The 21,198-nt window shown below is 49.3% G+C and overlaps 1 protein-coding gene across 11 annotated transcripts in view; it reads left to right on the forward strand.

Moving 5' to 3' along the window:
* The window catches only part of Prkag2 (protein kinase AMP-activated non-catalytic subunit gamma 2), a 259,543-nt gene that overhangs the window by 141,461 nt on the left and 96,884 nt on the right, over window positions 1-21,198 (forward strand). The window contains exon 1 of one of the 11 annotated variants that reach the window (XM_074060392.1): window positions 15,258-15,399. The exons of the other annotated variants lie outside the window; for them this stretch is intronic. Within the exon in view, the coding sequence (XP_073916493.1) occupies window positions 15,348-15,399 (52 nt within the window). The 5' untranslated portion in view covers window positions 15,258-15,347. Of the gene's footprint in view, window positions 1-15,257; window positions 15,400-21,198 lie in introns of those variants that run through there. 11 annotated transcript variants of the gene reach the window in all.

A 21,198-nucleotide genomic window follows, 5' to 3' on the forward strand; every position in this document is an offset into this window, starting at 1 on the left:
CTTTCCCATTCCGCATCTGGTCACTGTTGGCATCCCCTGGGTCACAGCTGTAGAGAAGGAAAGAGTGCTCAGGGCAAGCAGTGTCTTCTCGCCATCCGGGCACCAGTGGGAATGACTCTGGAGGAAGCAGCTGCTGACGTGATGTCAGGATTCCCATGGCACCCTGCTAGCTGGAACTCTGACCTTACCTAACAGGCTCCACACCTTAAAATCCAGCATTACAGGGACAGGTGTGATGGATCACATCTGTAATCCCAGCTATGCAGGAAGCTGAGATAGGAGGATCTTGGCAAAAACCTGAGAACCTAGCTGAAAAATGAACTAAAGTGAAAAGGGGTATGCCTCAAGTTGTAGTGTGTTTGCCTAGCAAGCACAAGACCCTATGTTCAAATTCCAAAGGAGGGTCTCATATTGGCACGGGTGGATGGAGGGGTGACAAAACGCCTCCCTGAACAAGTTCCGGGAGGGCAAGCCCTGACACCTGCGGCTACTAAAATTCAGGGTTTAATTTGGCCTCTCTGAGCCCAGTGCAAAGACAAAACAAAGTGATAACAATCACATTCAGCTGACCTTCCCCTAACACTCAGTTACATGGGAAGTCTGACAAGAAAAGTGTTTTGAGGTTTGGAGCCAGACAGTCCTGGATTCGAGTCCAGCTTGGCCCAGTGGTGTTGGCTGAGTGACTTCATCTCTTCCTACTTTCATTTTTCCCACTTGACAGCAGAGGCCACATCAGCCCTGGAGGACTGTGTGACCAAGTCACATTCAGTAGTATGTTTCAGGGGTCTCTCCATGAGTTTTCTCTCACGCCCTTACCCCTGCTTTGGGGAACCTGGGGGAGTTTTCTAGATAAACATCTGCCTAGCTGTTGCCAGACTGTCCTGGCTTTTATCCGTGCTTCCATTGGCCACCACAGCCAGCCACCCTGGGAGACTCAGGCACTTCTGCAGGCTGCACAACCCCCTGTAAGCCCCCAGCCCCTCGCTGGCCTTGTCTGACTTGGCTCTTGATCAGGCACTCCCTGTCCTCTGTCTGCCACTGCAGAGGGTGCATGGACTCAGGGCTCTGACCAGCTTGCTTTGGTTCCTTTCAGGGCACTGACCAGTCAGGATTAAGTGGCTGTGCTTGCTTTGAGAACTGAATTGTTTATTGTGCACCCCGCTGGTCAGGGCGCCAATGGCTGCTGCTGAGGAGGGGGCCTTTGGTGTCGCGTCCTGTTCCTCAGCCCAGAGTCTCCTACTCATCCCTCCTGTGCCCTGAGGCTCTGTGGGGAGGTAAGATGCAGGCTGAAGGGCAGAATGAGCGTTTCCTGGAATGTCACGGATGGCTGTGGACAGCAGCACCTACCTCCCCCTCCACCCAGGGACCCTACTCAGTGACTGCATATCAGTGCTGCCAAGGCTCAACCTCCTGTGGCCTTTGATGCTAAGTGCTCTGGGTGACTTTTTTTTTTTGGCAGTACTGGGGTTTGAACTCAGGGCCTTTCACATGCCAAGCAGATGCTCTATGACTTGAGCCACATCTCCAGCCTTTTTTGCTTTATTTTTCAAAAAGGGTCTCACTGTTAGGCCTGGGCTGGCCTGGACTATGATCCTCCTGTTTACACTTCCTGCAGAGCTGGGGTGACTGGTGAATGCTGCTACAGCTCAGCTTTTCATTGGTTGAGATGGGGTCTTGCTAAGCAGGTTTTTGCCTGGGTTGGTCTTGAGCCATGATTCTCCCTCCTGAGTCTCTGAGATTATAGACATGAGCCTGGCTTCTGGATGACTTTTGGCCCTCCCCAAGTTTTTGCTTCTGAAACAGAGAACATCAAGCCTAATGAGGCTGGAGGGCCCAGGATGCTGTCTATGGAGAAGGCATAGCCAATCGTTTGAGGCTGGTGTGGGCTAAGCCTGAGGAACCATGTTCCCCTCTGGTAGGCATCCTTTGGGGCATAGATTCCAGTCCCTGTGCCTTCTACACCCTGCCAGGCCAGGTGGCTCCAACTGGCTGTGGTGTCCTGTAGCCACAGTGACCTCAGGGTTAGGAATGAGAAGCAGACTGGTGTTCAGGGAACAGCCTATGAAACTTTGTCTGGGGCTGCTATTACTGCCACTGCCATGCCCAGTCCTGGGGGCAACCAAAATGGGCTTGCATCTCTCCACTGAGCACATTCCCTGGAAGAAAATCAGAAGATGCCAGCTTGAAAGTCTACAAAAGCCACCATTTGCATTTCAAGCATGAGTCTTCTCAAAACAGCAAGCAGGCCAGTGGCTGTTGCTCGCACTCCGCCCATGGAGGGAGAGCTTGGTTTCTTGCTGGTCCCTGGCCCTAGTGGGGAGACTCTGACCCTTTCAGGACCCTTGCTTCTAAAGAGCCTGATAGTTAAGGGCAGTATAAGGTGGCATCCTGGTCTCTTGGACCCCAGATATGAGAATGCAAGCCTCACTTGAAGTGGTCATTGGGCAGTTTGATTTCTCCCTCAATGCTCAAGAGGGAAGAGGCAGGAAGGAGCAGTGGTTAGAAGCCTGGACTCTGAGCCAGACTTCAGGGCTGGAGGAAGTTCAAACTGGTTTTCCCTGGGATGAGGAATTGCTGCACTGAAGCACACTGAAGTTTTAGTAGCTGGTATTTGGCATCTCACTCAAAGGAAAGGCTTGCTGGGAAGTGCATTACACAGTCCACACACATTTCATGTCATCTGTACCCTGATAAGCAGGACGCAAGAGATCTGGGATCCAAGCTTGAAACTCAATCCTCGATACTTAACCTGGGAGTGAGAGAGGTGCAGTCTTAGCACTGTGTGTAGGAAACATCAAGTCAACACAGTGGTGACAGTGGTGCTGGCCACTTGAGGCCAGTCCTGTCCGGGAGACTTCTGAAGGTATGGTACCCCCTTGCAGAGTGTGATAGACAGGAACAGTCACCCCATGGCTCTTGCTCAAGAATGCAGCCCTAGAACCTGGACATGTAAGGAGTAAGACCAAAATTAACCCAAACCCCAGATCTTTGCTCTAGAAGGACCTTAGGAAGTGGGGCCTGGACCAACAGAATTGTTTCCTCTTGGTCCTTGTGAAAAGTGACTACACTTGACTCTCATATCTCTTTCTCTCTGAAGAACTTTGGGTTTTTTTTTAATGGTCACCCACAACTGCTCACAAAGCCGGATATGGTCTTATCATTGCCAGACAGTCATGTCCCATGTCCCTTAAGAAAAAAATCAAATCAGGAGCTGGCCTGACAGGCCTCCTAAAAGCCAGGCTTTCACATGGAGTGAGTGTAATGTCATCAACAACATCCCCCAAAAAGCCCCCTAAACATAGATGCACTGTCCCTATGTTAGTGTGGACAGGTTCCAAGCCCTCTGGCATGCATTCTTTCATGAAGCATCCTGTTATATTCTGTATGGTTCTCAGTTCCAGGGCTAGAGGAAGGAGGAAGACATACAACTCTTCCACTCTCTGCCCCAAAGCCCAGTTTTGTGTGATAGACAGATGTTCGTGGACAGATGTGGCTGTGCGTTCAGCCTACCAGGCTAATCCTATCTGGGGCTTAGTGCTCTCCAACCAACTTTTCCAGCACAATTAACTTCCAAGTCGTGTGTGTGTGTGTGTGTGTGTGTGTGTGTACATGTGTGTTTGTGTGTATATGGTGTGTGTGGTGTGTGGTGTGTGTGTGTATATGGTGTGTGAGTGTGTGGTGTGTGTGTGTATATGGGGTGTGTGTGTGGTGTTTGTGTGTGTATGTGTTATGATCAGATTGAAGAAAGGAACAAATCGATAATCCCTTGTTTTCTTGATATCACTCAAAAGGAAGTAGGCTTTTCTTATCAGTAGTACCCCAAAGGGCACCTGACATTCTCAGCTCTGATATCAGAGGGGTTTCTTAAGCCTCTCACTTACCTGGACACTTTTTCTCCTCCATTCTGCGCAGCTGAAAGTTTAGCTGAAAATTTGTCATTAACCTGCTAATCATCACAGACGTGCTCCTCTCTGGCCAGCGACTCCAGAGGTGTCTCTTACAGAAGATAGTATCTGATGCACTGAAGAAACCTCACCATTTCCTCTTGCAGAGGCTGCCAGAGCAGGCAGGACTGTTGGGCACTGACATTCTGGGGACATGCTTTGCCCGCTAAATCACAAGGGCTTTAGGGTTGTCACACTTACTAACCTCACTTGCCTGGGCAATACTGGCTCCCTGTCCCCAGCCTGGATATCCCCAGAGTTCAGAGGGTCATAAACACCTACCTTGCCAGTGGCTGTGGACCATGTTAGCCAGGTACATGGTAGATGCTCCACAAATGCCTAGTTAGGCTCCTCCCCTTCCTCCTCTCCCTATGCAGAATAAATAGTCAAATAAAAGCAAACAGAATGTGGAAACTACCCAGATGCCCGTCAACGGCAGAAATGATAAACACACACTGGTGCTTCAATTCAGTGGCCATGTAGGAAGGAAAGTCTACAGTACACTGCAGTGGGGCTGGATTTCACCAACACTAAAACTCACATGTGATGTGAGAATCACGCTGCTGATTATTTGAGGAGGTGAGGAGAGCCCAGAAGGGTGCCTGAAGGTTTCTCACGGAGGAGCAATGTCCCTTTCCATGGATACAGTCACCTTGCACAGATCTGGCCAGTTGGACACTCATGACTTAAGAACTTTTCTGTATTGTACTCTGATAAAACATGAGCAGTGGATGGCGTGGGAGGAAGGAAATTAGGAATGTCCTTGGAGTTAATTGCATTAACAATACAACCAAGGAGCGTGAGCGGCTATGTGACCTTTGGTCAAGGCTAAGAGCAGAATTGCTGCTGTCCGGACAGAGGCACAGGGCGGGGGTGGGGGAACAACACAATTCCAGAGGAGTTTCTGAGAGCAGATTTCCTTGCCTGGAGCAGCTGCAGTCTCTTCATGCACGCCAGGCTCTGTGGCAGAGGTCCACTCTTCTGTCTCCTTTGCTGCCTCTGGTAGCCACTGGTGGTGAGTCAAAGAATTCATAAGGCACAAAAGACAGATGAGGCATTTCAGCCACGGGCAATGCGAGAGGTGGGAAAGGAGGCAGCAGGCTGGTATGCTGTGTTGGGGAGCTTGGCTAAAGAGAAGGTGTGGTCCCTAGAGAGCAGAGCAGGGACAGAGTGGCCACATGAGGACACACAGGCAAGGCCGTGCTGTTGGACACTGGCCTTGCTTTGTTCTAATTCTCTAGCTGTAACCCCCAGATTTGGGCATCTGGACCTGCAGTCCTGGGGGCTCTGGTCTTCCCCTTGTGCCATTGCCCCACTCTCACAATCAAAACATAGCCACCCTCAGGCGCTGTGTCCTCCTCTAATTAAGTCACGCTAACGTCTCCTTATCCAATCATTTGACATGCTGCTTTCTCTTGAGAGTATTTTAACTTGAGATTCTTGGACATCTGAATGCCTTCTCCCAAGAAATGAATTATTAAGTGGGCATTAAACTTTAAAACCATGTGTGCCTATGCTCAGCGTGGATGTAGCAGTGGTCTGACGGGCTTACTGGCAGATGGGGAGAGACGGTAAGGAAGTCGAGCAGACAGGAGCCACCCTGGTGAGCGAGGCAGGTGGAGTGGACTCCCTCTGTGGATCAGATTTTCAGGTTCAGGGTGGATTTCTCCCCACGCCCTGCCCCAGCCCACCTCCTGTCAATGCTGGTGAAAACACTGGCCTAAATGTCCAAGTCTGTTCTCTCATGCCAGAGTGCCTTTTGGTTTCCCTTTGTCAAGGGAGGTCTCTCTCTTTTTTGAAGGACTAGGACCAAGGACATGAAGAACATGGGAAATGAGATTGGGCAAACCCAGTGGCTTTTTCTGAAAATTCAACTGTTACTCTTTGCCTCTTTCTTATAAAGGCATATGGCAGAATACTCTCCAATGAAACTTCCTGCAAAATGGAAGTGTTCTGTCTAGTGCTGTCCAATATGGTAGCCACAGGCCACATGCAGGACGGACCACTAAAACTGTGGATTGTGCTGCTGCATTCATTCCTAGGGCTGCTGGACCAAAACACCACAGACTCAAAACAGTGTATTCTTTCATGGTTCTGGGGCCAGAAGTCTGAGATCAAGGGGTCAGGTTGGTCTCCATTGGAGGCTGGCCTGTCAAGGATGGTTCTTGGCCATCCTTGCAGTGTGTTAGCTTATATGGACCTCACTCCAGTCCCTGCCTCCATTGCCAGCCACCTGTCCCCTGTGTGTCTGTGTTCAAAATTCCTTCCTCTTAGAATGATCCAGTCATTGGATGAGGGTGATAGAATAGGATGCCATCTTAACCTGGCTACATCTACAGTGGCTCAATTTCTAAATAAGGTCACATTCACAGGGACCAGGGCATTGGGGAAACACGATACAACCCATAGTAGCAACTAAAGATCCAAGCTTTTGATTTTATTTCATTCTGAATAAAAGTAGCCACGTGTCTTAACCAGCACAGCTATGCACTTGGGGAGGGAGTCAGTGTTTATATTCAGAGCCACCCCTGGCCCAGACACTCGAGCCCTAAGCCAGGGTCGTGCTCTTGCTGCAATGGGCTGCCCTGAACTAAGACCTCCGAGGAGGGGAGGGGAAGGGGCCCAACTCTCACCAACAGAAAAGGGGAAAAAAGGACTGGCATCAATGGGCACCACTATAGGCACGTGTGACTGTTGGCACATCAAAGCCACCTGCATGCTTTGCAGCCTGGCCTGCATGGAAATATCCAGGGCATGCTGTGTGCCACTTTCTTGGGTTCCCCAGCAGGTGGGGCGCTCTGCGTACATGCCTGATCTCTCCGTGGGTCAGACAAGCGTGAGAGTCATCTGAGGCATGGCACAAAGCCGGACTCTCCCTGGGTGTGGGGCTAATGAGTGTGGGAACATTACGTGACTGTGACCTGGATACTGCCTGTCAGGCTGCTCCTGGAGCCTAGGGTGTGTGGCCGAGAGTCCCAGTGTTTACCTGGAACTCAGGTGACCTCTGGGAGCACGTGGTCCTCAGAATGTGAGGTGTCCCTTAGAAACTTACTAGAAAAGCTAATTCCTGAACATCTACCCAACTACCAGATTTGGGCCTCCAGGGGCGGGACCCAGAAATCTACAGCAGGGCATTCTGGTTCTTGCTAAAATGCTGGCTGGCCCCCTGACCTAGAGCCTCTTTCACCTGATGTGTGAGTCACTGGTAGCACTGTGACAGGGCAGGATCAGACGCCGCAGGCCAGGAAGAGGGGGCCCTTGGGGGCGTCTCACATCTCACAAATGCCTGTCAGAGCCTAAACTGCCGGCCCTTAGGCCACATTTGGAGCAGAGTCTAAACTCCATGAGTACTGTAACCCTTCTCTATTTTGCTGTCTGTTCCCAGCACCCAGAACAGAACCTGGCTTGCAGTGAGTGAGCTGCTTCCTTGCTTATTCAATTCAAAATACATGGGTGCTGGAGAAAGGCCTGCCAAGTCACCTCGCACTGCCCTTGCAAGGGAAGGAACCACTCGTATGACTTATTCAGTGACCTGTTTTCTACTTAGTATTAAAACAGAAGACATTGCTCAGGGCTGCATTTCGAGACCTCAGTGTAACTATTTCATTAATCTTGGATGAGCAAAATATTGGCACATCTAGGAGCCTCCTATGGAGGCTTCCTGTTCCTGCAGTTTGAGGGAGACTAATTTATGACAGTCTATGCGGCAGGCCATTGTCCCCTCCATTACTTCTTACTTGTTATTCCTCTACCTGCCCAAATTTACTTCTGTCCTAGTCATTTTCAAAGACCAGCCTCCACTGAAAGGGACAGACCCAATGGGAACGACAGAGAGTAGCCTTAGCTGGGCTGGCAGGAGCCACTCAGCCGGCCCTAAGTGAAAGAAAGAGCCAGGCAGCTCTTTCAAGCAGAGGGAAGGCCTTCTCAGAGTCACAAGGCTCGGCTTCCTCCTCCTTGCTCACTGGCCACACGGAGAGATGGAAAAATGGACTGTAGTCAAGGCAGACTCTAGGAGAGACAGGCACAGGGCAATGACTTCTGGGTAAATGGGAGGCATGGGTGGGAATGGGAGCTACAGCCTGGGAGGTGGAGGGGTGTAGAGCCAATTCCCACAGGACTTGTGAGACCCAGCCAAATGAGCAGCAGCCTGGGGACACTGAGTGGGACATATGGGGAACTGAAATAGGATGTCAAATGGCTGCAATTTTTGTGTGTGGGGGGGGTACTAACCATGCACTTAAGAGCACAACAGGTTTCTGGCTTCATGTAGATGGGCACTGTCAGTCTGGAGAGAGTGCAGGTGACCCAACCAAGGGACCCTGGAGGACGGTGAGAGTCCTAGGGGGAAGCTCAGGAGCCCTCGGTGCCCCAACAGTTGAGGCCACCTTTTCTTCTCTGACCTCTGAACTAGAAAGCTAGTCTGCACTTTAGCAGACACTTGAGAAACCAGGTGAACAGTCACACTAAGGGACAGGACTACAATGAGTATATCTGGGCTGGGGTACCACTCAAAGTTTTCTGAATGTCCCCCACAGGCTGCCTTCCTCCCTGGGTAAGGCTGCTGCTGGATGAGACCTCGGCAAGATGCCAGCTGCTGGCCTGATGCCCACATGGTTTGGGTCAAGTTACAGTTTCAGCCCCTGCTGGAAGAGAGGAGCCAAGGTTGCCATGGGGAGCCAGGCAGAGGCTGGGGTCACTGGGATTGTCATGGAGGGGCATTCACCCTGGAGGCAGGTGGATGAGGTCCTCCTTCCTGCTAGACATGTTTAGTTTTTTATTGAGAAATGGCAAAGGGCCTTTAGACTATTTTTGCTTTGAAATCAGTCAATGAACCAGGGAGTATTTATAGTATAGTTAAGTGTTTGAAGAGGAATATAAAAGGCTTAGCCTGTGGTTCTTGGGCTTGGGAGAACAACAGAACTGAGCCAAGGGACAGACAGAGATGTATGAACTCCTAAAGTTATGATGCTGTCTCTGAGCCCACTGGGGAGCTCTTTACCCTCCTGGACACTGCTGGGGAAGCTTGCCCAAAGAGCAGGGCAGGGAGCAACGTTTCTCCTGAAAGTACAGTTGGTTGTGGCAGCTCCTTGTCAGAGTCACATCACGCTGTGCATGTTAAAGAAAAGGGAAACTGGGCAATGATGGCTCACACTTGTAATCCTAGCTACTTGGGAGGCTGAGATTGGGAGGATCAAAATTTGAGGCCAGCCCGGGCAAATAGTTCCAAAATAGCCAGAGCAAAATGGCCTGGAGGTGTGGCTTAAATGGTAGAGTACCTGCTTTGCAAATGCAAAGCCTTGAGTTCAATCCTCAGTCCCACCAAAAACAAAAAAGAAAAGGAAAAAAAAGGAGGAGGAGGAATTTAGGTGAACTAGAACAGAAGCTGCTGAGCTCCTGGCAGTCCTGGCAGGGCTGGGGAGGAGGCCCTGGGCCTTTGGGCAAGTGTTGGGTAACTTGAGCAGGCAACACAGGGCCCTGTTGGGCATCCCACCCCTCCCCCATCATGATTGAAGAGCTAGTGTCATGATTCTTTTTTTTTTTTTTTCATTTTTCTTTTATTATTCATATGTGCATACAAGGCTTGGTTCATTTCTCCCCCCTGCCCCCACCCCCTCCCTTACCACCCACTCCGCCCCCTCCCTCTCCCCCCCTCCAATACCCAGCAGAAACTATTTTGCCCTTATTTCTAATTTTGTTGTAGAGAGAGTATAAGCCATAATAGGAAGGAACAAGGGGTTTTGCTGGTTGAGATAAGGATAGCTATACAGGGAGTTGACTCACATTGATTTCCTGTGTGTGGGTGTTACCTTCTAGGTTAATTCTTTTTGATCTAACCTTTTCTCTAGTTCCTGGTCCCCTTTTCCTATTGGCCTCAGTTGCTTTAAGGTATCTGCTTTAGTTTCTCTGCATTAAGGGCAACAAATGCTAGCTAGTTTTTGAGGTGTCTTACCTATCCTCACCCCTCCCTTGTGTGCTCTCGCTTTTATCATGTGCTCATAGTCCAATCCCCTTGTTGTGTTTGCCCTTGATCTAATGTCCACATATGAGGGAGAACATATGATTTTTGGTCTTTTGGGCCAGGCTAACCTCACTCAGAATGATGTTCTCCAATTCCATCCATTTACCAGCGAATGATAACATTTCGTTCTTCTTCATGGCTGCATAAAATTCCATTGTGTATAGATACCACATTTTCTTGATCCATTTGTCAGTGGTGGGGCATCTTGGCTGTTTCCATAACTTGGCTATTGTGAATAGTGCTGCAATAAACATGGGTGTGCAGGTGACTCTGGAGTAACAGTCTTTTGGGTATATCCCCAAGAGTGGTATTGCTGGATCAAATGGTAGATCGATGTCCAGCTTTTTAAGTAGCCTCCAAATTTTTTTCCAGAGTGGTTGCGCTAGCTTGCATTCCCACCAGCAATGGATTATGGTTCCTTTTTCCCCGCATCCTCGCCAGCACCTGTTGTTGGTGGTGTTGCTGGTGATGGCTGTTCTAACAGGGGTGAGGTGGATGTTAGTGTCATGATTCAAAGCTAGTGTGGGCACAGGGTGGTTTGCTTCCTCCACCCAGAGGAACCCCAGGTACTTCCACTAGGGTCTGGAGGAGGCAGCACCCACAGTTTCTACCTGTCTGCAGGGAATTAAACTCCCAAGTGGGCTAGTTCCACAGTCTGCAGGCCAGAAGTACCCAGGATCTGGGCTAAGAAGCAGACCAGTGTCTGGCCTTATAGCTACTGCTCCGACTGTGACACAGGGTTCCTTACCTCAGGAACAAGGTACCCTACTACCTGGTGAGGGATCCCATGCCTGAGTTCAGATTTGATTTATCCACTTCCCTGCTGCTCAAACGGAGGCTACAGTGGACCTGGCATTTGTCACTCAAGCCCTTGCAGGATAATCTGAGGGAGGGTAGGGACCATGTCACCTACCAACATTCTCCAGCCCCTGGCATGGGGTCCACAAGGAAGCTGACAAGTGTTTCATCAAATAGCTTACTTTGGGAAGGAACCAGAAAGGAACATGGAAATGTCTCTGCAGTGGAGGTGACAGACTTTGTGAGTTGTGGTCACATCAAAGGGAACAGGTTTAAGCCATGACTTGGAAGAACAGGTGACTGGTGCTTTAATTTACACAACACAGAGTCATCAGACTGTGCTGAGCTGTGGGCGCCAAGCCCAGGGACACACCCCCTCCTCCTGTTATGTCACCAGGGCAGCCCTTCCAGGTGTCATGTAAATGTCACATTACCCTTGGCAGAGCTTCTCAGATAGCACAACGGAAACTTGGCTGTGGGAGAGCAAGAATGTCTGACACTCCTCCTGGACTTCCCTTCCAGCCTCAGGCCTGCTGACCCATTCTGGATCCCGTGATCAGGGTCAGGCCTCCCACAGAGGACGGGACCAGAACCAGCACAGGCTAAGATGGACAGACTCTGACCAAGCAGGACTGGGGCATCCCCAGCTTGCCTCTTGTGACAGGCCCTTGGCACAGGGCCACAGACAGAGGAGTTGTAGACATGGTAGGGTTGGAGTCTTCTGGGAGGTACAAATCAATAGCCACGCAACAGCAAAGCCAGCAAAGTGCTTTGTGTATGAGATTACGTACAGTGGAATATTATTTGACCTGAAAAAGAGGAAATTTTGACACATGCAACAGTGTGGATAATCTGGGAGAACATTGTGCTAAATGAAATAAGCTAGGCACAAAAGAACAACTGCTATGTGATGCCACTCATATGAGGTCCCTGGAGTGGTGGAGCACTGGGTGCTGGCAACAGGGAGTGGGGGTCACTGATGGTTAGGGCAGAATGGGCACAGATCTTCACTTCAGGAAGACAGAGGGCTCTGGGGATTGACGTCATGGTGACTGCGTGGAGTGAATACGCTTAGTACCACCGAGTTGTACACTTAAAAATGGGTAAAATGGTCAATTGGGTATTATGCACACTTTAGCATGAGTAGAAACACGTTTGTTTGTTTTTTTAAAAAGGTTTTGATTAATAAATTAGATTATTCTGTGTGGTTAGTCCATTTACGTGACACTCAGCATACAAGTCCAGGCCTAGGCAGCAGGACACTGCTGGGCTATTCTGTGTGGTTGAACCTGTCCCCAGAGTTCTGGAGAAGAAGACAGCTCTCCCTGACTGGTCCACAGCCGTGGGGACTGCTCTAGCAAAGACACAGAGTGCCAGAGGCCCCACCCTTGGGAGCATTGGGTGACGAGCAGAGTCTAGTCAGAGGCATCACAGATGAGACCCCGAGAGCCTGCCCACTAAGTTCAAGAGGTGGCCTGCATTTCCCCACCTGCTCATCAGTCTCTACAGGGAGGAGGGGACATTGTTCCCTTCCCCCAGCTGAACCTTTTAGCTCTCTCCTGCCCCTCTCCCTGTCACACAGATGCCCACCCTCAGGAGGGGACAAAGGCACCTGAACAACAGCACTCAGGTTGTCATGCACCTCCAGGGCTTCCAGAGAAGCCACCACTCCCACTCACACACACGCACGCGTACACTCACACACGCGTGCACGTACACTCACACACCCGCGCACGCGTACACACACACATGCACGCGTACACTCACACATGTGCACGCGTACACTCACACACCCGCGCACGCGTACACTCACACACGCGCACGTACATTCACACCCGCGCACGCGTACACTCACACACACGCACGTGTACATTCACACACCCGTGCACGCGTACACTCACACACGCGCACGCGTACACTCACACACCCGTGCACGCGTACACTCACACACGTGCACGCGTACACTCACACACGCACACGTACACTCACACACCTGTGCACGCGTACACTCACACACGTGCACGCGTACACTCACACACCCGCGCACACGTACACTCACACACACGCACGTACACTCACACACCCGCGCACGCGTACACTCACACACGTGCACACGTACACTCACACACCCGTGCACGCGTACACTCACACACACGCACGCGTACACTCACACACCCGCGCACGCGTACACTCACACACACGCACGCGTACACTCACACACCCGCGCACGCGTACACTCACACACGCGCACGCGTACACTCACACACGCGCACGCGTACACTCACACACCCGTGCACGCGTACACTCACACACCCGCGCACGCGTACACTCACACACCCGCGCACGCGTACACTCACACACCCGCGCACGCGTACACTCACATACACGCACGCGTACACTCACACACCCGCGCACGCGTACACTCACACACGTGCACGCGTACACTCACACACCCGCGCACGCGTACACTCACACACGTGCACGCGTACACTCACACACGCGCACGCGTACACTCACACACGCGCACGCGTACACTCACACACCCGTGCACGCGTACACTCACATACACGCACGCGTACACTCACACACGTGCATGCGTACACTCACACACGCGCACGCGTACACTCACACACCCGCACGCGTACACTCACACACATGTGCATCCACACCGTGGCTCCATTCTGTCTCCTGCAGGAGGTGAGCGAGCCAGAGAGAGAGGGACTCCAGCTGCCATTTTCATTGGAGCCCCAGGGCTGAAGCAGTCTTCCACTGGAAGAAGACTGAGATGCCTCCACCAAAGCAGCACTCCTTGTGAGCCCCCAGTGCAGAGATAATCCCCTGACGCATGCTAGATCACTTTTTGTAAAAGTCGGAATGATTGAAGAATACTTTGCATATATTAAAATTTATTTTCTACTGTTCTGAGAACGCTGACAAACGTATATAGTTGTATAATCCCCACCACCATCAAAATGCAAAACAGCTCCATCACCCCCAGAATTCCCATGCACCCCTCTGCACGTCAGTTCTCCCTGTCTTCAGCAAATACTGACCTCTTTTTCTGTCTCTTCTAGTTTTGTTTATTCCAGAATGTCATACAAATAAGAACCATAGCATATAGTCTTTGGGGTCTGGTTTCTTTCACTTAGAAAAATACATTTGGGATCCACCCACATTTCTACACAAATCAGTGTTCTTTACTTTATTATGGAGGGGTGCACAATTATCTCAGTTCATTTCCTGACTCACCAACTGAAGGACAGTTGAGCTGTTTCCAGTCTGGGGCAGCTGTGAATGAAGCTGCTATAAACATCTGTATTTGATTTTTTCTGTGTGTGAGCATAAGCTTACGTTTCTGCTTCAAGTGGCCTTGCTGGGATGGGTGGTAAGTGGATGTTTAACTCCATAGGAAACAGTCAGACCTTCTTCCAAAGTGGCTGAACCATTCTGCATTCCCACCAGGGATTTGTTGTTCAAATATTCCCCAGCACCAGTTTTAGCAGGTCTTGCAGAATGCTGGCTAGTCCCTATACCCTGGTATGTTGTTGTGGTTTTAAGTTGCCTGTTTCTAGTGATTAATGGGCTTGAGCATTTTTTATTTTTTCACTGCTTACTTGTTATCTGTAGATCTTCTTTGGTGACATAGCTATCTTCCTTATTACTTTTTTTAAGGTTAAATAGTAACTTTATTTTTTATTAGCATATATTAATTGAACAAAGGGGTTTTGTTTTGATATTTCTATATGTACAAGTAATGTATTTTGATCAAATCCATCCCCTCTATTACTCTTTCCTCTTCCTCCTTTTTTCCTATTTATATGGGCTTCATTATTCTGTGTTCATACATACATGACACTTCTTTATATATTCTGGATACAAGGCCTTTATCGCCTATAAAATGATCTTCAGATATTGCCTCTCTGCCATTTTTCTTTTTCATTTTCCTGACAGTGTTTTCTGGAGAGCTTAACTTTTAAATTTGATAAGATCTAGTTTATGTATTTGTTCCTTCATGGACCATGGCTGTTGGTAACTTGGTTGAACAAAAGTGTCCCAAAGCCTTGCCAGTGTTTCCTGGACATGGACTTTGTGCCAGACACCATGCCATGCAGGAGGCAGAGCCATAAATGAGACTCACACCCCTTATGCCTAGATAGGAAAGAAACAATCACAGCAAACTACGATTTTGTAATGTTGGAATGTGCAAAGGACATAAAAAGGAAGAGTGATTTGTCTTAGAAACAAGTGGCTTAGAAACAAGTGAGTTTGTTACATAGAACAATTTAGACAGCAACAGAGGCTGAAGCTTTGCAGTGAATCAGAAGATACAGCTGAAAAATACCCACTCCCCAAGCAAGCACTCTGGTTCTACAAACCCAGTGAGCCATGCACCAGAGAAGGAAGCTGGAGTGGAGGCTCTATGTCCTAATGGTCCGCTTGAAGCTGGAGACCCGCCCCTCCCCTCCCCCATCACGGCTTCCAAGTGGCTGCTACTCATTCACATATCGTGCACAGGGACTGTGTCAGGACCAGCCTCCATCACAGTGGCTGAAAAGAGCCATGTACAAAATTTCCAGGTGAACACAATGGATAGAAAGGGGAGGTCGGCTCATCACAGCTGTGGATCAAGTGCACAAGGTATGTGGAAAGGGACAGGGGACTTTCTCACTCCTGAAGTCCTGCACACAGAGGACTGAGTCATCTCTCCCTGAAAAACAAGCTCTAACAGTGGTGTCACCACTGTTCACATGGGGGATACTGGGAGCCTTGGGAATCCTGGCTCCCCGGGAAGGAGGCCCATTTCCTGGTCTCTTCTGGATGACTTGTTACCTTTTTCTTAAATGCACCAGAAGAAGTGCCGTGATGCTGTAATCTTGTTTCGTGGCCCTGTCCTCTCATAAGCATTGCTGCATTTAAGGCAGAGGTCACCTAGGTTTGAGATTCTGTCTTTAAAAGGATGCATCCAGTACCCTGGTTTCCACCAGGAGACACTTGCCTCTTTTTCGTGGCATTTTCCATCCTCTTCTCCCCCCTCATGAAGAATGTCACCCATTAATCACTGTGGGCAGGTGTGGCCAGTACTGCTCACAATCCATTTCTTCCCTGTGTGAATGGGAAGAGCTGAGCACTCAGAGCCGTAAAGGTGAGCTCTGGGCAAAGGCAGTAGCTAGACACCTTCCTGGCATTCCCCAGCCATCTCACTGGCACCTCATGCCCAGAGGACCTGGCGGGTGGTGTCAGATAATGTATTGAGTCAACAGAGCCCCAAGAGAACCTGGGTAGAGTTCCATGGCAGCCGGCTGCAGCCAGCTCCCTGGAATGAAGTCCCACGACTGGCTGCCAGCCACCACTGCCCTGACAGGAGAGCAAGCCACAGGGGAACACTGGGCAAGATGCTCAAAAACAGCCTCCCTGGTTCCTGGCTTTGGCCTCCTCGTCCTGCTTCGCTAAGTATGGCCTTCCCTAGTGGAAGTTTGGTCATTGTGGTCCGAACTCCATCATGCCCACACAAGATAGCTGTACACCTGGAAAGGCCAAAACATACCAAAGCCCTCCCTTAGATCATCCACAACCCTCTCACCGGCACTGTGTCCAGAGCCTGGAGACTGGGGTTACCCAGGAGGTGCCTCCAGGGTGAAGCCACCTGACCCAGAAAGGGATCCAAAGTATGGAGCATGAAGAGGCACTGGAGGGACCACACTCACAGGCTGGGCCTCCCATTGTCTGTGGTGGGGAGGAGCTGCAGTCATGGATCCAGGGCAGATTCAAATAGCTGAATGGCAGAAAGCATAAAGAAAACTCAAGGTGTAAGTTCAGGTTTTAGAGAGAGTGTTCTGCAAACAAACGTCAGTGTGACAGGTCCCAGTTGGGTGTGGTCTGGATTTGGCTATCACGCTCACACTAATATTTAGCCCTACTTTTTCCAGGAAGGATCCCTTGGAGATTTCTGAGTTTGTGGGGTTCAGACTGCAGAGTGGGCACAGCACTGGCTAGAAGCTGTAGGAAGAGGAACTGAAGGTACATTTTGAGACCCCCTTGGAAACACATTCCGAAAACTTGGCTTTGGAGTTAGAACTTCCTTGAAGTTATTTCAGAAATAGAACAAGTGAGAGATTTGTGTGCTGTGGCTGGAATGGATGCATCAGATCAGAGGTCCCAGGACTCCAACAGTCTTCTTCCCAGTTTCTGGGAATGTCTCCACAGAAGTTAGAATAATAAATGTGGTTAACACCCAGCAATTCCAAGAGCAGCTGGAGACAGGACAGGAGTGTCTAGTCCCTAGCACACTGAGAGAGCCCACCATGGAATTCCCTAGCCAGCACAGGGTCTCTCCAGAAGAGGCATGCTTTGGGAGCCTGGGAGCCACCTGACCCTTCCCTCAGTCCCATCGCTGTAGAGTCAATTCCAAGTTTATCCTCAGACCACATCTGCCATTAGAGATGCCTGGGTACACTAGACGGGCTGGCTTTGTGGGGACAATTGCCTGTCTATCCTTGGACTGACACCACCCTTGGTGTTTATTGATCCTTGGTAACTAGGATAACTGATTCAAAACAAACCCTTCCCACTTTGTCATTGAACACTTCCTTGGCCTCAGTCTGTTTGAACATGAACATAGTTTAGTGTGGCCCATGTCTTCCCATGGTAATGCACTGCTAGTCTCAAATAAACGTGTGCATCTTTGGAGAACCCTTCTGTTTGTTGTTAAGGTGTCCACCTGGTTATATAGCCAGTGTCTAAAAACCCTCCTGGCACAGGACAGAGGCTCACAGTGGGATGTAAGATCTGAGTCATTGCTGTGTTACTGTTTCTGGCCTGATGCTTTACCTCTTGGAGCCTGGGTTTCCTGCTCTGCAAGAGAAGGTGATGAGACAGTTGTCCCCTATGGTCACTGCTGATTCTAATCACCTACGTTCTCTTGGTGAAACTATCCATGCTCTATCACATTTAGCAGAATTCATCTCACAGCTCCAAATGACACCTGTTGTGTTTGTGATCACCTCAGAGGACTGAGGCTCCAGCATTTCTCCTTCATCAACAATTCTTATCATGTTGTTTTCAGAAACCATTTTATATGGGAAATGGCCTTTTCCAGAATCTCTCTCGCTCACTCTCTTTCTCTCTCTTTCTCTCTCTCTCTCTCTCTCTCTCTCTCTCTCTCTCTCTCTCTCTCTCTCTTGCTCTCTTGCTCTCTTACAAAGCTACGGGTGGGTTTTCCTCTCCTCCCTTCCTCTCTCCACCCCCCCAACCCTGCGTTGCCTTTTAGCCTCCAAATGTACATATATTGTATCTTCTTGCACCCGTAAAGTATCTGGGGTTATGTTGGGCTCTGTGACATAGAACTCAGTCCTTCAGGTGACTCAAAGAAGGGACAGTTCTTCCAACAGCCAGGGCAGACAGTAGAAGCAAGGACTGACTGAGGGCTGACCCTCAATTAGTCCTGCAAGAGTCTTGTTCCCCTCCCCCACCTCCATTTCTGCTTTGTTTTGTTTTGCTGGTTTCCCCCATGCAAGATATCAATATACTAAACTCAACTTTTAGCTAACTAAGTACAGCATGTTATTGGGTGTAAAGCCCTATAAAACTATTTCCCTCTGAATTCCAATGAGGAGAGTAAGACCCTCAAAAAATGCCCTACAAGTCTCTGGCTTTACCATGCTCATGTGCCTGTTCTTGGAAGCTAAGCAGGGATGGGAGGAAATGTCCTAAAGGAAGCTTGATTGTTTCTTATCTGTAAAATGAGGACTTTGAAAGATATGGACAGTTCCAAAATGCATTGAGCATCTGAACTCCGGCAGGACCTTAGAAAACTCGGATCCCCAGGCTCCGCCCCAACCCAAGCCAATCTACACCCTCAGGACTTGGAACACAGATGTGATTCTTCTGCCCAGCCAGGCATGGAGACTGGAGGCTGAGTGGGTCTCAGCTGTCCCTGTGGCTCAGAGACTCCCAGCTCAGTGTGTTTGGCTAAATTCTACGGAGACAGACACTGGGGACTGCCCAACCAAAAGTTTTGAGCAAAACCTTCCATGGGGAGTGGAGGCAGAAAGTTTCCAAAGTTCAGTGGAAGAAACATGACGGCACCAAGGATCTTTAACCCAGAGCCTCAGAGCAGATCATCGCTGTACTGGCTTGAGCTCAAACCGCACATATACTAGAGATGGGCTGGCCAAACCTTCCCCGGAACAGAGAATGGCTACACATGTCTACTCTCAGTGAGATCCCAGATCACAAAGGCCTAAGTCTGTTTAATCCCAAGAGAGTCCAGCTTCCACTGGACATGACTGGTTTCTCACAACCAAATTATCAAAGCTCAGACCTCAGGGTCAATCCTGCCTGGGAGTTGCCAGGATTCATAGTGTTTGACCTAAATCTTCTGATAATGCAGGTTCCTATTCCAGGGCTAGGGCTGCCTTTGATCTTTCTAAAGATCCTTGACCTGCTCTGAATGGCTGTATGGGAAGGAGAGGCAAAAAAGGATTCCTTACACAGTTTGCACCTGGGTTATCCTCTGTTGAACCTATTGACAGTTCCAGGCCAATGTTACTCCAGCAAACACTAGCCAGGCAATTCAACGTGCTAGGGGGACAAGGGTGACCTGTGATCTTCTTGAAATTCATAGATGACATCCAGCTGCTGCCCAGCTGGCCTCAGCACCTATAACCTGCACCACTGTGTGTCTGCAGCTGTGTCTTGGGCAATTGAGACTTGCTGCTTGACAGAGCCTGGCTGCAATCCAGCTACCTCCCTGCCAAGTGTGCCTGAGCCACACCTTCAGCCCAGGCTGGTGGGGCCAAGGATGCATTTTGTGACCCCAAACAAGGTCTGTTGACCATCCCTGGATTGCTGGGTCTGAACATTTGGTCTTATCAACCTCAGAGCGGGAGCACTCTGGCCTCTGACAGGAAGTCAGAGGAGACCCTGAAGGAGAGAACTGAGCTGAATTGGGCTGAAACACTCAAGTGTTTCAAGCCTAATATCAACAGAAGTCACTAACATGACTGGGGCAAGCTATAAATACAATTATTTTGTTTTGTTATTAAAATGCAGTGAGGCATCAATATAAAGAAAATGGGACAAACTGGTTTAACATTCTAGGTCTTTCTATGCTTTCTTTAGAAACCTACTACAGTGCTATTTATCTGCAGCACAGTGGGTGACCAGTTAAAGGAAAGTTCCAGAAGATGTGACACAAAGTTGGCCAATTCCAAGGCAACATTTATTCAACAAACACATAGTTGGTGCCAACTAGATGCTAACAAGGCACAGTGCAAGCCTGCCAGCTCACCCTTGCATTCCACTGACTGCCAGTTCCCACAACAACAGGAAAGGGCAGGAAACATTGAATGCAAGCAACGTATATATTTTGAGATTGAATAAACATACCTCACTTGTGTCATAAGACAATACTTCTGTTACTGCATTTGAAAACACAAATCACAGTTGATGAAAAGTGACTCAAGGGGAAAACAATGCAGTCTTGGAGGACAATTGCAAAGCAAGCTTCCTCTTCTGCTGGTCTTGCCACTGTTCTTCCTGTCCTTTAATTTTGAGCTCAGCTCTTAACAAGGATACAGGTTGTACTTTCTGGATAAAAGAATGATATAAAAGTCTTGTGGCAATAGTTCCCTGCTTAGGATTTTGGTGGGATGTCATGCCAAAGGCCATACATCCATGGTTATGGCCTATTTCTTGCTATTTCTTGATTTGCCTCAGGACACCCTGGCAGGATTCTGCCCAGGATGCAAGTATCACAATCGGCTGTGAGTCACCGTGCTGGGACTTTTAAGTGTGGTATCCAGACAGATGGTATCCACCAAAATGGGCCTAAAGTGCAGAGATGTTTAGGCAAAACCTGTGCGCTCACTTGACCTGGGGCTCCTCAGAGTCTATATTATACCAACGATCTTGTGAGCCTTGGCAGGGGGGTGGTGGAGAGTTCTCTGAGCAGAATGTCCTAAACCTGTCTCATCTGGTCACAGGCTTCCACTTATGGGGGAGACACTGCTCTGAAAGTGTTCCATAGAACCCTGTTGGGAAGAAACTCGCCAATGTTTAGGTTTCTGCCTTTCCATCTATGAGAAATCCTATTTGTGCAGGGCAGGGCTGGTAAGGCCTGAGAGGAAACACCCCTTTCTCTGACCTATGCTTGCAATTCTGTCAGGCACCACCTTTTGTTGTGCCTTTGTTCCCTGCTAAAATGCAAACACAGGGAGAGCAATCAAGCAATGAGCAGTAGATGTGCTTAGGATTGTCCTAACTGAAAAAAAAACAACAACAAAAAAAACCCGGATTGTTCCTACCATTAGGAGGGTCCCAAATACAAGCTTTGGTCCTTGTCCTTAAGGGTGTCAGGGCATGGTTATATGAAGGAAGGCAAAACAACTCATTAAATAAACACAAAGAGGTGATTAGTATTTCCTTATGTGGCCCAGC

The sequence above is a fragment of the Castor canadensis genome, chromosome 2 (genome assembly GCF_047511655.1).
Source record: "Castor canadensis chromosome 2, mCasCan1.hap1v2, whole genome shotgun sequence".
In the NCBI taxonomy this organism is placed as follows: Eukaryota; Metazoa; Chordata; class Mammalia; order Rodentia; family Castoridae; genus Castor; species Castor canadensis.